At 41.4% G+C, this 12,926-nt stretch overlaps 1 protein-coding gene across 3 annotated transcripts in view; it reads left to right on the top strand.

Annotated features, from left to right (window-relative positions):
* Positions 1-12,926, top strand: part of SLC38A12 (solute carrier family 38 member 12) — a 148,678-nt gene that overhangs the window by 408 nt on the left and 135,344 nt on the right. For all 3 annotated transcript variants that reach the window (XR_014788273.1, XM_084838017.1, XM_084838016.1), the window contains exons 2-3: positions 4,259-4,367; positions 12,058-12,179. Coding sequence is in view for 2 of the 3 variants with exons in the window: in XM_084838017.1 (XP_084694143.1) it covers positions 4,323-4,367; positions 12,058-12,179 (167 nt within the window). In the remaining variant the exon portion in view is untranslated. The remainder of the gene's footprint in view (positions 1-4,258; positions 4,368-12,057; positions 12,180-12,926) is intronic.

A 12,926-nucleotide genomic window follows, 5' to 3' on the forward strand; every position in this document is an offset into this window, starting at 1 on the left:
AGGGTTTTGCAGCTCGCTTTTAAGGGGCTTCTGTCCCCGGGAGGCTCCCTGTAGGAGCCCATGCAAACGACCAAAGTGCCCAGGGTGAGCTCGGTCGTCTGCATCATCCTGCTGAGCTGTGAGGAGGAAGGCTTGCTATGTGTCACGTGCAGGTTGTGATTAGATGGTCGCCTGTATCAGTTCAGAGTGTGTGTGTACGTATGTGTAGGATAGCCTTTCCCAACCTGGTGCCCGCCAGAAGTGTTGGACTACGACTTCCAGCATGCCTGTAGAGTTGTAGTCCAGCACATCTGGAGGGCATGAGGCTGGGGAAGGCTGGAATGGGGGGTTTAAGTGTATGTGATCACTTGCGAAAGTGGCTGTCCGCGTTTGGAGAGAGGAATTGCTCCTAGGCCCCCAGTATTCCAGAAGAGCTGGAATGCAACAAGAACAACAAAGGCAACAAGAACAAGAGAGAGACACTTTAAAGATTAAGTAATATGTTATGACTTGCACTTTCCATTCAGTCTTGCTTGGGCAAAGTAAGATGAGTGACTGGCCTATTGCAAGTTTAGCAAGGGGCCAGGCTCTGTTGTGCAAGAATGTATAGAAAACTAACTCAGACAGGATCACACCGTTGTAACCCAACTTCAAGTAAGCTGGAGTATTTGATACTCCTGTACTTACTGTCATTAGTAGCTATTGGAATCTCCACATCACCCATCAGCTTGCTTTTAAATGAGAAAAATGTGAAAAATCAGTCCTTTTGTAGGCCAGGGTGATAACAGGTAACTACTCTCCTTCGGGATTCTTGTGCATTCAGTGTACATAGAGTATTTTAAAAGGGCCTTTTTTAGCCGTACGTATTTGACAATGGTTTTTTGTTTGTTTTCTTTTGGTAAGCATTGTAAAAACCATGCTGTTAATAAAATAATGGGTCCTGAATTTGAATGTATGAGAAATTTTGGACCAAAGTTCTCTAAGTTCTTTTGGGAAATTCAGGAAAACTTCTGTGGGAGAAGTGATTCCTGTAGAGGCTTACTTCAGAATATGATTTAGGAATCCTGGGGAGGAATTTTTTTTCTTGTGTTAATGTATTTGGGGCTAGTGGTGCAGGATATTTTGTCCCTGGAGAGAGGATCTCAGTGGTTTGAGAGATGTTGAGAATAAAATATACTGTATCTGATTGGACAAGTAATCTGTAGATATTGTTATTTATATTTGAATTGGGCTTTTCTGGGATGGCACTGGCTCCAATATCTTCCTTTCTTTAGAATTTGCTTTGTCTATCATGTTCCTTGCAGTCGCCTGTCTCATGCTATCTTCAAATGAGACTTGATGGCATTTTCTGTTTGGGATAGTAATTGCATACATGAAATACCAGTAGTAATAGAATCAGCTTTCCTCTGGAACAGTCCAGGTATGCAAACATGAGTAGGAATTAAGAATTTAGGGAAGGACTGTTTTCTACAATAAAGAGTTGAAATCAGTCTGCCTCAAGCAGAGGGAGACTACTTGTCCAGAAGAGTAATGGCCTGGGAATCAGTGATTTGTGTATGGAAGCACATGGAGAGCCAGTTATGGTAGTTGTACTTTTCCTCTAGTCTTGAATTCTGGCTCTATCTTCAGCTCAGTGGAATTGGTTATGTATTAGAGTGTCAGTTTAGTGTCAGTTCACACAATATATTTTTGTCCGCGTAAGCATTTTAGATCTTTCCTAGGCACACATTCACATGGAGAAACTTAGTATGTGAGCTAGGAGGTTAAGAACATAAGAAGAGCCGTGCTGGATCAGACCAAGGGTCTATCTAGTCCAGTAATCTGTTCAAACAGCTGTTGACAGAAAACCCACAAGCAGGCCATGAGTTATAGCTGTAACTTCCTTTATCTTCATTATAATAGTTCTATGTAGACTGAGGCTGTCTTTTGCTGCCTGGTTTAAACTGTGCTCCACTAATATGCTGTCATTCTGTTTGGGTGGAGATAGTTTTGAAAAAAGCCTAGGCAGGAATGAACTGTATTTGTTAGCTGAATATTGTTTAGAGGTAAAGGTATGTGTTATGTGATTTGAAATCAAACTAAGGTGGATAAAGATAATTAATTTTCTTCAGACTTCTAAAAATAAAAATACATTTCTTAAAAAAAAAACTTGGTTTAAGAGCAAAAATAATTTTTAAAAGGTGAACAAACGTGTTATTAAAACCTACAGTTATAATCTCTTAAAACTGAATCATGACCACCTACCAAGTACACTGAATTAAAGACTGCTTTAATGTGTAAAAGAACCATGGGGTGGAGGAGAGGTTTGAATTCTGAAGTTGTTATGTATTATAAATGGCACAATAAAAGTGTGTTCCTATGCATGTCAACTCAGAAGGAAGCCTTATTGAGTTGAGTTCAGTGGGACTTATCTCCAGGTAAGGATGCAACCTAACTCATGTGCAATATTTATTATGGGCAAGGGTCTCACCAGGGTCATCCATTAAGCTTAAATGAGTGATCTTGTACTCCTATTTTTATGCCATCCAACTACTTGAGCTCTACAATCTGTTCAGTCCTCAAATTATAAATACAACTGGGACTTGCAACAAAATGTTGAACTGTATTTCCACTGCCTGACTCTGAGTTGCATGTTCCTGTTCATGGCTCCAGACAGCCTATATCACGAACCTTGTAGTGCTGCTCAGACCTCATTTGGGTTGGGGTGGATGTCAGGAGTGAGTAAGGAATGAATTACACCTTTTATTCCCTCTCTCCAGGCCTTCTCCTGCTGTGCTATATAGAGCTAGAGGGATATCAGCCCCAAATCTGAGTAGTCCATAGCTATATAATGGGAGGCAAAATACTGGAAATGGGACAGGCATCTCCCCATTCCTTCTCCCCATTCTACTTTCCAACTCCCATTACAGGAAATGCATGGTAAGCTGTCAAGGTCTTGAGCAGGTTGGTTCCCCTGTCCTTCATTTCCCTCCCCCCACAACTGACACACAAGCATGCTGTGTCTCAGACTTGTTTTTCACCATAGTCTTGATGGATAGACCCACATGGTTTGCTTGACCTTGTTTCTTTAGCTCCTTCTTCTTCCCCAATCCGCCTTGTCTCACTCTCTCTGTAGACTCAACTGCTGTCAATATTCTATAAACTCAAGGGTTCTTGTCAGGCTCTCTTGCTATTTTTTTAAATGTGCTTTTAATTTGCAAACTTACGTATAAATATGTAGAAGTCATTGCCTTATTTTTGAGTGGTCTCATTTCTCTTCCAGACTGATAGTGAATTCAGGTAGTAGAATGCCTGTTAGGGGGAATGATTTATGACTCTACCAACAAAACAGCATGGACATTTTTCTTTCCATTTCGTGGAGAAACACTGTTCTTTTCAGTAACTACCAGGCAATGGGCTGTATCCAATGTTAGCTCTACTTAGGGTAGACTCATTGAAATGAATGGGATTTATGTCAGACTAACATTGGACAGAATGCATTGGATTCAACCCCTTGATTCTAAAAAGTTATGAAAATTTGTAGCCCAATCCTAGGCATCTTTACTCTGAACTTTATTTATTTGCCTTTCTACCAGGAAAAATGGCACTCAAGCTGTTTTACAATCATTCAATCAGTGGCATTTCCAAAGAACAGTGTATTTTATTGCCCTTAGCCTTCAAGTTAGTGATCTGGCTTAGTGACCTTGTGTACAGAGTCAAACAAAAAGCTGTCTCTTGTCTTTAAGCAAATATAATTCTAAAGAGCATGTGGGCTGCAGGTTTGGGGTTATGCTCCTAAATTCTATAAAGCTCAGTTTAGTTGCAAACTAATATATTTTAGTTGTTATACCAACAAGTTATTATGCATGCTTGTTCAGGATATATATATATATATATATATATATATAAATAAAACAAAGTGAGTAATTTAATTTAAATAAATGATCTTAAATCTTCTTCTGAAATCCTTAAAGTACATTCCACCTTGAGTGCGCGGTGAGCTTGTACTTTTGGAGTGATAGGAGGAGCTTTAGTTTTGGTGCCTTTTTTTGGCATGGATGATAGTGTCAATAGGATCTCTAAAAGGATTATGGCCTTTAGTGAGAATTGTGTTACTTCCCATAGAGGGAAGAATTCTGGGTTGAATTCTGGCTAACTGATGTGGGGGAATCTGCTTGCTTTTGTTTCCAGGGAAGGCTGTAGCAACATTATGCTACTAGATTTGCATTAATGCACAATGATAAACTGCATTAAAAGCTGCTGATCTGACTCTAGTAAACAGCTCTTATGTTTCTTTTAGGTTAACACCGGCAGAATCAGAAGGGACTGACTTCTCTTTCTCAGGCCCCTCCATCCCCTTCAACATGGCTGGAGGCATTACTGATACGGGGGAGCTCTACTCTCCTTATGTGAGTATTTAGCATTCGTATTTATCTTGCTGCAGTTTCATGCATTCATTTTAGCCAAATGTTTGCCTGCAATACTGTCCTTCTGTGCAGGCCAGTTTTGTTACTGTGTTTTCCAGCTTCTCACTAGAAGGGAGCAAGGTCATATAAAAATGAACATGAGCGGTGCGTTAGATCATGTTTGTCTTATTTTTATCTGGGTTCTTGTTTGATCCTGAATCACTGGCGGGTCATTTTACACTTGTGTTAAAACATTTGTGGAAAAGCCTGAAAATGGCACTTAACTAATACACATGTGCTTGCTCTATTCACCCACACATACTCTAAAGTAGCCATCCCCAGCCAGCCTTCCCCACAACAAATCCATTATCCCTTGCCAGCATGGCCAATGGCTGGAGATGATGGGAGCCCAACACTTCTATAGAGCATGAGGTTGGAGAAGGCTGCTCTGAAGCTTGGAGCTGATATTTCTTGCATATCTTAAAAAACAAATAAAAACTAAAATGCCTTAATCCTTATATACTTTGCCAAATACACTCTATGGAACCTCCATACTCTCTGTGAAATGTTCAAAGTACATAATTGCACCAAAGCTGTATCAGTGAAAAATCTTTCAAAATACAGTAATATGATAATCTGTCAACTATGCTAGAATAACAAATGGGGAAAGAGGCTCAAAGGTCAGAACCAGAAGGAAGTAAGTGACTTGAGCGGTGGGTAGGGTTGTTAAATAGAAGTTAGATGTGGCAGGCTGTATCCAACAGTGTCCTTCTTTTAAGTGAAGTCTGTTTGTTCCAGTGGAGGCCTCCATGAACAGAAGGGGAGGCAATTTTCCCCTCTTCTCTTTGCTTCCCTGAGCTCTCCTCCCAATCTGTTCCAGAGGGTTGGCTGACCCTCCAGAACAGTGAGGGAGGTGGTGCGGGGGCTTCAGGAGAATGGGAGACATTTGGAAATTGCCTCCTCAGCCTTTCCAGTCTTGATGGAAACGTTAACTGGAACAAAGAGCCTGCCATGAATGGAAAGACTACATTAGATGCAAAATGGCACCTTCAAAGCAGTTTCCAAAGTGATGGCTCATAGGCAGTTCTTCTGTGAAGCTAAGCAGGTCTGATCCTGTAAGCTCACTCAGTGGGAGGCTGCCTGGGAACCATGTGTAAATCATTCTAATGTACATTCCGATGTACTAAAAATTATACTTTTCTGTTCTAGTATTGGTGAGGTGGCACATTTTGTCATACTCTAGTCTAGCAAACAGGGCTTCCAGATTCCCTCTTTCTGGAAGCATATAGGCAGACTTCAGATTGTATAAATACACCTGATCAATTTATTCATAAGGCTTTATCTTGGAGAAGACATGTTTCAGGCATATTTCTTACAGACATATTTCTCATACTATCAAAAATTACCCATCAGCTTTTCAGTTTACATATTAAAATTACTTATATGAACATATAGAGCAAGCTTCCGCAACCCAGTGCCCTCCAGATGTGTTGGACTAACTCCCATCCCCCCAGCCAGTACATCTAGAGGGTACAAGGTTGGGGAAGGCTGGTACAGAACATCCTCTGTCAATTTTCAGATACCTAAAGGCAAAGTAACCATAACCTAATTCAGACATCGTTTATCAGCTGTCTCTTGTGAAATGCAGGAGACAACTTCATGTTAGAACCATCTTTTGTGCTGACCAGCATCTATGCATATTAACAAAGATGCAGTAATAGACTCTTCAACTCTTTAAGTAGCTGAAATATTAGTTTTAGAGGAATAACCTGTTTTATGTTGCCTTTCCACTAACATTCCTTTGATTAGTATGTGTCCAAGGAAAACATTTTGTTTTTTCCACAGTAGCTTCTACAAGCAGAGCTAGAATAAAACTTGTTTATAAACAGTATTTCCAGCTTTAAGTTCAGAGACAATAGACGTTTTATGTTTGACAGAAACTATACATTCAAGATTGTATGTCTTTTCTGATCAGCAAGCTAGAAACTCTTGCATAGGGTTGGTCTCAGGATAGCCAGGTCAGCTATTTAATATAATATGAATATGAGTGAGAAAGATGCAGATCTAGATCCATACTTCAATATGTAGTATTTCGTGCACTTCCCAAATCTTGCCACAACCGTCAGTCCTTTTTTTAATGGCTGCTTTATGCAACAAAAAAGATGTGCACAAGCACTGCTGAGGTTCCTGGGCTCACGTTTAAAGCACGTTTGATGCAGAGGTGCTCTGCAGTTCATACTACAAAGGGTTTTTTTAATTGTACAACACTTGAAAAAAATAGCTGAAATGGTGTGCTTGCTCCTGGGAGTGCTGTCTATTTTCCCATGGCTTGAATCTTTGCAGCAGCAATTGATTGAAATCTTTCAGCATCACTTGACTGAAATATCAGGAATGTAAACTTTTTATAAAAGCAGCGGAGAACAAAGAGGCTTTAGAAGCAGCACAAAAAAAGAGTTGAGAGCTAAGAGTGCTGAACATATAGCCTGTGAAGCTCTTTTCTGGCATACCAGAGGACCGTGTCCTTCCTCCTAATATATCGCCCATCACATCTCTCTGTCAAAACTGTTCTCATGAGTGGTGGTTTTCTTACTGCAAGTGAATTCTGAGAAAACATTAATCATGATACTTTCTGGAACACTTAGTCCATGGAAGATTGAGATCAATCTTCCAGGGAAAACTAGACTCCCAAGATGTTAAATTACCTAGTACCTTACAGATTGAAAATTATAGTATTGCAGAAATCTCCAGGCTGTTGAGCTCTAAAACTGTACTTGTCTCATTTTCACAGGACCTAAAAATATGTCTCTACCAATATCTGAAATAAATCATTCCTCCGTGCTACTGTTCTTTTTAATCAGAGTCAAAGAAAACCTCCAAGGTTTCTGTCTGAAAAGGCTTCATGTGCAGAACCAATTATGGTCTTGAGTTCAAAGCAGGAGGTGGTGTATGCAGGGAATGACAGTTCTGCCCAATAAGTAAAAAATATGTATATCTTTGAAAACTGACATACACTGTTTCATCCTCTGGGAAATTGGCTGAATGATGCATTTGTTATTCAGATGCTAGTGAGAACAGGAGGGCCTCTGAAACAGAAGCTTATCTCTGTGCAGAAAGGGCTTCTGAAGGATATGTTTTGTATTTCAACACTTCTGCCAGAAATAATTGGTTAATCTACTGTACATGTTCCCTGTTCTTGGTTAATTTTATTCATGACTGTGCTTGGCTGAAGAAATAGTGTCTTTGTCATTGGAGATGGAGTTGCATGTAGATGGTTGTCTTCTGATAATGGATATGCCAAGAACTTTAATAAAGGGGTGGAAGCTAGTAGTGATGCTCTTTCTTTCATTCCCCCCTTTACTCCCCCCGCATTCCCTGCAGCTCAGGTCTAATGGGTACAATTAGTACAGCATATTACATGAGATGACTTTTAAAAGGCACTGCTTTTTTTAATGCTGTTATTTTAGGTTCATTGGGAGCTGCCTTACACTAGCTCAGTATTGTCTACAGGCTGGGGAACCTGTGGCCCTCCTGATGTTGTTGGACACAAACTCCCATCAGCCCCAACCTGATTGGAGTTAGCATGGGCAATGGCGAGAATTCTCAATGATGAGAGTTCTAGTCGAACAACATCTGGAGAGCCAGAGGATTTAGTTGCTGCCTCCTGAACAGTGTTACAGACCTCCATCCATAGTTCCTCAGGCACTCTTGTCTATCAGGTCTAATCCCGTAAATCTATTCATCGCCTCCACTGTATATTTATAAGGGATATGATTTAGGTCATACCTGAATGATTTAGTGGTTTTCCCTACGTTCTTCAATTTAAGCCGAAATTTTGCAACAAGAAGCTCATGATCTGAGCCACAGTCAGCTCCAGGGCTTGTTTTGACTGACTGTATAGAGCTTCTCCATCTTTGGCTGCAAAGGACATAATCAATCTGATTTCGATATTGACCATCTGGGGATGTCCATGTGTAGAGTCGCCTTTTGTGCTGTTGGAAAAGCGTGTTTGCTATGATCACCGTGTTCTTTTGGCAAAACTCTATTAGCTTTTGTCCTGCTTCATTTTGTACACCAAGGCCATGCTTGCCTGTTATCCCAGTGATTCCTTGACTTCCTACTTTAGCATTCCAATCCCCTATGATGAGGAGGACATCTTTTTTTGGTGTTAGTTCTAGAAGGTGTTGTAGGTCTTCATAGAACCAATCAAACTCAGCTTCTTCGGCCTCAGTGGTTGGGGCATAGACTTGAATTACTGTGATGTTGAATGGTTTGCCTTGGATTCGTACTGAGATCATTCTATCGTTTTTGAGATTGTACCCCAGTACTGGTTTTCCCACCCTTTTATTGACTATGAGTGCTACTCCATTTCTTCTAAGGGATTCTTGCCCACAGTAGTAGATATAAGGGTCGCCTGAATTAAATTCGCCCATGCTTGTCTAGTGTAGTTTGCTGATTCCCAATATGTCGATATTCAATCTTGCCATCTCATGTTTGACCACCTCCAGCTTACCTTGATTCATTGATCTGACATTCCAGGTTCCTAAACAATATTGTTCTTTACAGCATCGGACTTTCTTTTCACCATCAGACACATCCACAGCTGAGTGTCTTTTCGGCTTTGGCCCAGCCGCTTCACTTTTTGGCACTACTTGGAAATTCCCTCTGCTCTTCCCCAGTAGTATATTGGACACCTTCCGACCTGAGGGGCTCATCTTCCGGCATCATATATTTTAGCCTTGTGATACATTCCATGGGGTTTTCTAGGCAAGAATACTGGAGTGGGTTGCCATTTCCTTCTCCAGTGGACCATATTTTGTCAGAACTCTCTGCCACGACCTGTCCGTCTTGGGTGGCCCTGCACGGCATAGCTTATGGCTTCACTGAGTTACGCAAGCCCCTTCGCCACAACAAGGCAGTAAGGATGTACAAAAGTCACTTACCTTTCTGCAGATTATGTTGATGGTGGGGGGGGGAGGCGTTCTGTCCCTCCCCCCGGAATCCTTGACGGGGGGGAAGCGCTCTCTTCCTCCCCCCCGGAATCCTCCACGGCTGGCTGTGCTCCGCGGCAGCTCCGCGGAGCAGCCGGCCAGGCCCAGCCAGGCCAGAGCCGTCTGCAGCCAGATTTCCGGCCACGGAGGGCTCTGGGGAAAAACAACAACAACAACTGCGTACGCAAATGGCGGTGGCTACAGCCACCGCCATTTGCGTTCCTTATTTTTGGCTGTCTTAATCTACGTAAATATTTACGTAGACTGACGGTGAAAATAAAGGGGAACGCAAATAGCGTAGTGGGCGCTATTTGCATCCCTTTTTGATTCACCGTTTTAGCCTATGTAAATATTTACGTAGGCTAAAACGGCAAATCAAAAAGGGACGCAAATAGCGCCTGCTACGATATTTGCGTTCCCCTTTATTTTCGCCTTCATAGTCTACATAAATATTTACGTAGACTAAGATGGCCAAAATAAGGAACGCAAATGGCGGCGGCCTGTAGCCGCCGCCATTTCCATATGCGGTTTTGTTTTTTTTAAAACCCAGCCATGATAGGCTACGTAAATCTTTACGTAGCCTATCACGTCGTTTTTTTTTTTTTTTTACAAGACTGCAAATGGTGGTGGCGGCAGCTGGTCAGAAGACCAGCCGCCGGAGCCGCCTCCGCCTGGAAGATCCGCCCCAGGTAAGTCTCGTCCCGGGGGGTGATCCATGGGGGAGCGAGGGGGGGGCAGGCCGTTCCGCCACGGAGTTCGGGGGACTCACCAAGATCCGTGGCGGAATTCTCTGCCATCCCTACAAGGCAGTGATCCATGAAGGGGGAACAAGGGATAAAAGAGGTTAAAAAAGGAAATTATGGAAGCGGAGTCGTTTGAGGAGGTTTTATAACAGATGGCTCATGTGATGGGGAGGCATGTAGGGTTTTGCTAAACAAAACAGCAGATCCCTTCTGCTGATAATTTATCTAATAATTGTCTTTAATAAGCAATGGGGATAATGCCAGTTCTTAGTCTGCCACTTAATCTTAAGAGCTGGGACAGGAAATAATACAAAATAGCTCTTCCTGATTTTCTGATTTCATTGTCCACAAGCTTGTATCTCCAGTGACCCACCAAGAGAGAACTTCCATCTGCTTGCTTGCTATATATGTCTGGGAGAAAACTTATTTGTCAGACCCCTATTTGGCTATTAGTTGGCAAGCTAACACTCCTGTATACTTCACATCTATATTGATGCCTGAAGGTGACGTGGCTGTCTGAGAAATTTTGAGGAACCACAGCAGAAAGAGGCCTTTGGTTTCAGAGGGTCCTTTTCTTGGGACTTATTGCATGCCAAGTGAGAGAACAGCATGAGTTGAGCAAATGACTTCCTGTTATAAGGGCAGGGTTAGTCAGTGGTACAGCTCACATGATGTTTGGAGTCTTATCTCCTTTAATCAGCAGATCTGGTCTTTCTGTCTAAGCATTTTAAAAAATGTTATTGATTTGATCTGTAGCCTGGCCTCATCCTGAAGGCTTGGGATGAAAAACAAAAATTATGTTTGGGACATTAGAAGGGTTTTTTGGGGGTATTTTTTACAACTGTAATATTCTCATCAGTGATATGGGGCAGAAAATTTTCCAGTGCATGATTTTTCCACAGAACATTTTCTGTTTCATATGTTGATTAGTAAAAGGTGTAATGTTTTTCAGTTGCGTATCCTTTGAAGTATGTGAGGGAATACATATATGTCACTGAAATACATATATATCGGAGTGAAATGGAACTAATACTGACAGTGAAACTGAAGCTGCCCCAGCAACCTTAGTGTAAGAGAACTGAACTCTCTTGAGTTGAAATAGATAAGTGGTTGTTGCATATCATGCACATTTGTTGGTTTGGTTAGAATTAATTAGTGTGTCAACAGTTTTTAGCAGCACCTTTGTTTTTTTTCTTAAATGTAAAGTAAGGAAAGTACCTGCTTTCTTTAAATTTTTACAAGTATTCCAATAAAAATTTCTACATAATATGACATTTAAATCACATTAAATGTGCTTTAATTTCCCCCCTCAAATATTTGAAGTCAAATACTTGTGGTGGATAGCGGCAAAAAATTAATACGGGATACTTTTTAAAAGCTTTGTTTACTAAATGCAAGTAAAATAAACATGCTAACTTAGATCCCTCTAGGGCAGGGGTGGGCAAGTTGTGATCCTCCGGTAGTTTTGGCCTACAGTTCCCATCGACTCTAGCCAGCATAGCCGATGGTGAGGAATTATAAGAGTTGTAGGCCAGAACTTCTGGAGGGCCACAATTTGCCTACCCTTGCTCTAAGTCATCAGACCATTTTCTGATGCAAACTGAAAATTGCTCGATGCAAATGACCTTAATTTGCATTGGAAAATTTTCCAATACAAACTAAAAATTTGCAAGTGCAAATGACCCGAAGCAAATTAAACTAATTTGCATTGGAAAATTTTCTAGTTCAAATATTCCATAAAATCCACATCACGGATTCTGAAACCCAATCTGAATTGTACTAATGTGTCCTGTGAAGGCATGAGCTAATAAGTAATTATTTACTGATTTCTCTACGAGACCACATAGCTACAGTACATATTTCACTTTGCACAGTATGTATGGAGGTTCCTACTTTCTGGCTGTTTTGGTCTAACAAAATTAAGTCATAGGATTTTAACATTTATGATTTCTATAATTGCAGGTTGGCCTGGTTTACATGTTCAATCTCATAGTCGGGACAGGAGCTTTAACTATGCCAAAGGCCTTTGCTACTGCTGGTTGGCTTGTCAGCCTCATCCTAATAATGTTCCTGGGGTTCATGAGGTAAGGTTTTGCTGCACACTGCTTCTGTTAACAATCTACTAGGACTTCGTATTAGAAAAAATAAGGCATCTGTCTACATGATACAGTCCTTATGGCACCCAGCTGTTGTGATTTCAGTAAGAAAGTTGACCTAGTTCCTGTGCCCGTGTTCTACAGCAGATGCACAGTCTGGATGACAGTCTGGATTCATTCCCCTACATGTGGTGGGGAGTGAGACTGCGCCTTCCTTCCTGCCCATTTGGCACACCAATTTCGCTTCTGATGCCACTGGATGACTACGCACAGGCATAATGTTCACATGGGATGTGTGTGCAAACCCCAGTGTTCATAAGCCCAGGTCACATGGTCGAAATCCCAGGTTGGATATTCACTGTGCAGTCTGGGCCTGTACCCATTGGAGGTTATGCATGGACACCCTATTTGAACGTTATATTCAGTAGCACTGGAGGTGAAACAGGTGTGCTGGGTAAGCAGGGAGGAGAAGAATTCTCTTGCTCCCTAGCACATGTAGGGTAGTGATTCACATGAGAATTTTAATCAGTCAGGCCTAGTGTTTGTCTAATGGATGCCTGAAATTGGTAGTGACATACCTATCTTAAGCTGATAAGAAAGAGAAAGATCTCTCTTCCTTCTATCCCATTTCAGAGCTTTTTGTTTCTGGCAAGGACTTTGCTTTTTTACTTTTACCCAATCTTGATGTAGGAATCTCCTATGGATTAGGACTGTCTCCTCGCTACTCAAAGGAAT

The sequence above is a fragment of the Heloderma suspectum genome, chromosome 2 (assembly GCF_057233095.1).
Source record: "Heloderma suspectum isolate Gila_16-S chromosome 2, 16-S_ref, whole genome shotgun sequence".
NCBI lineage: Eukaryota > Metazoa > Chordata > Lepidosauria > Squamata > Helodermatidae > Heloderma > Heloderma suspectum.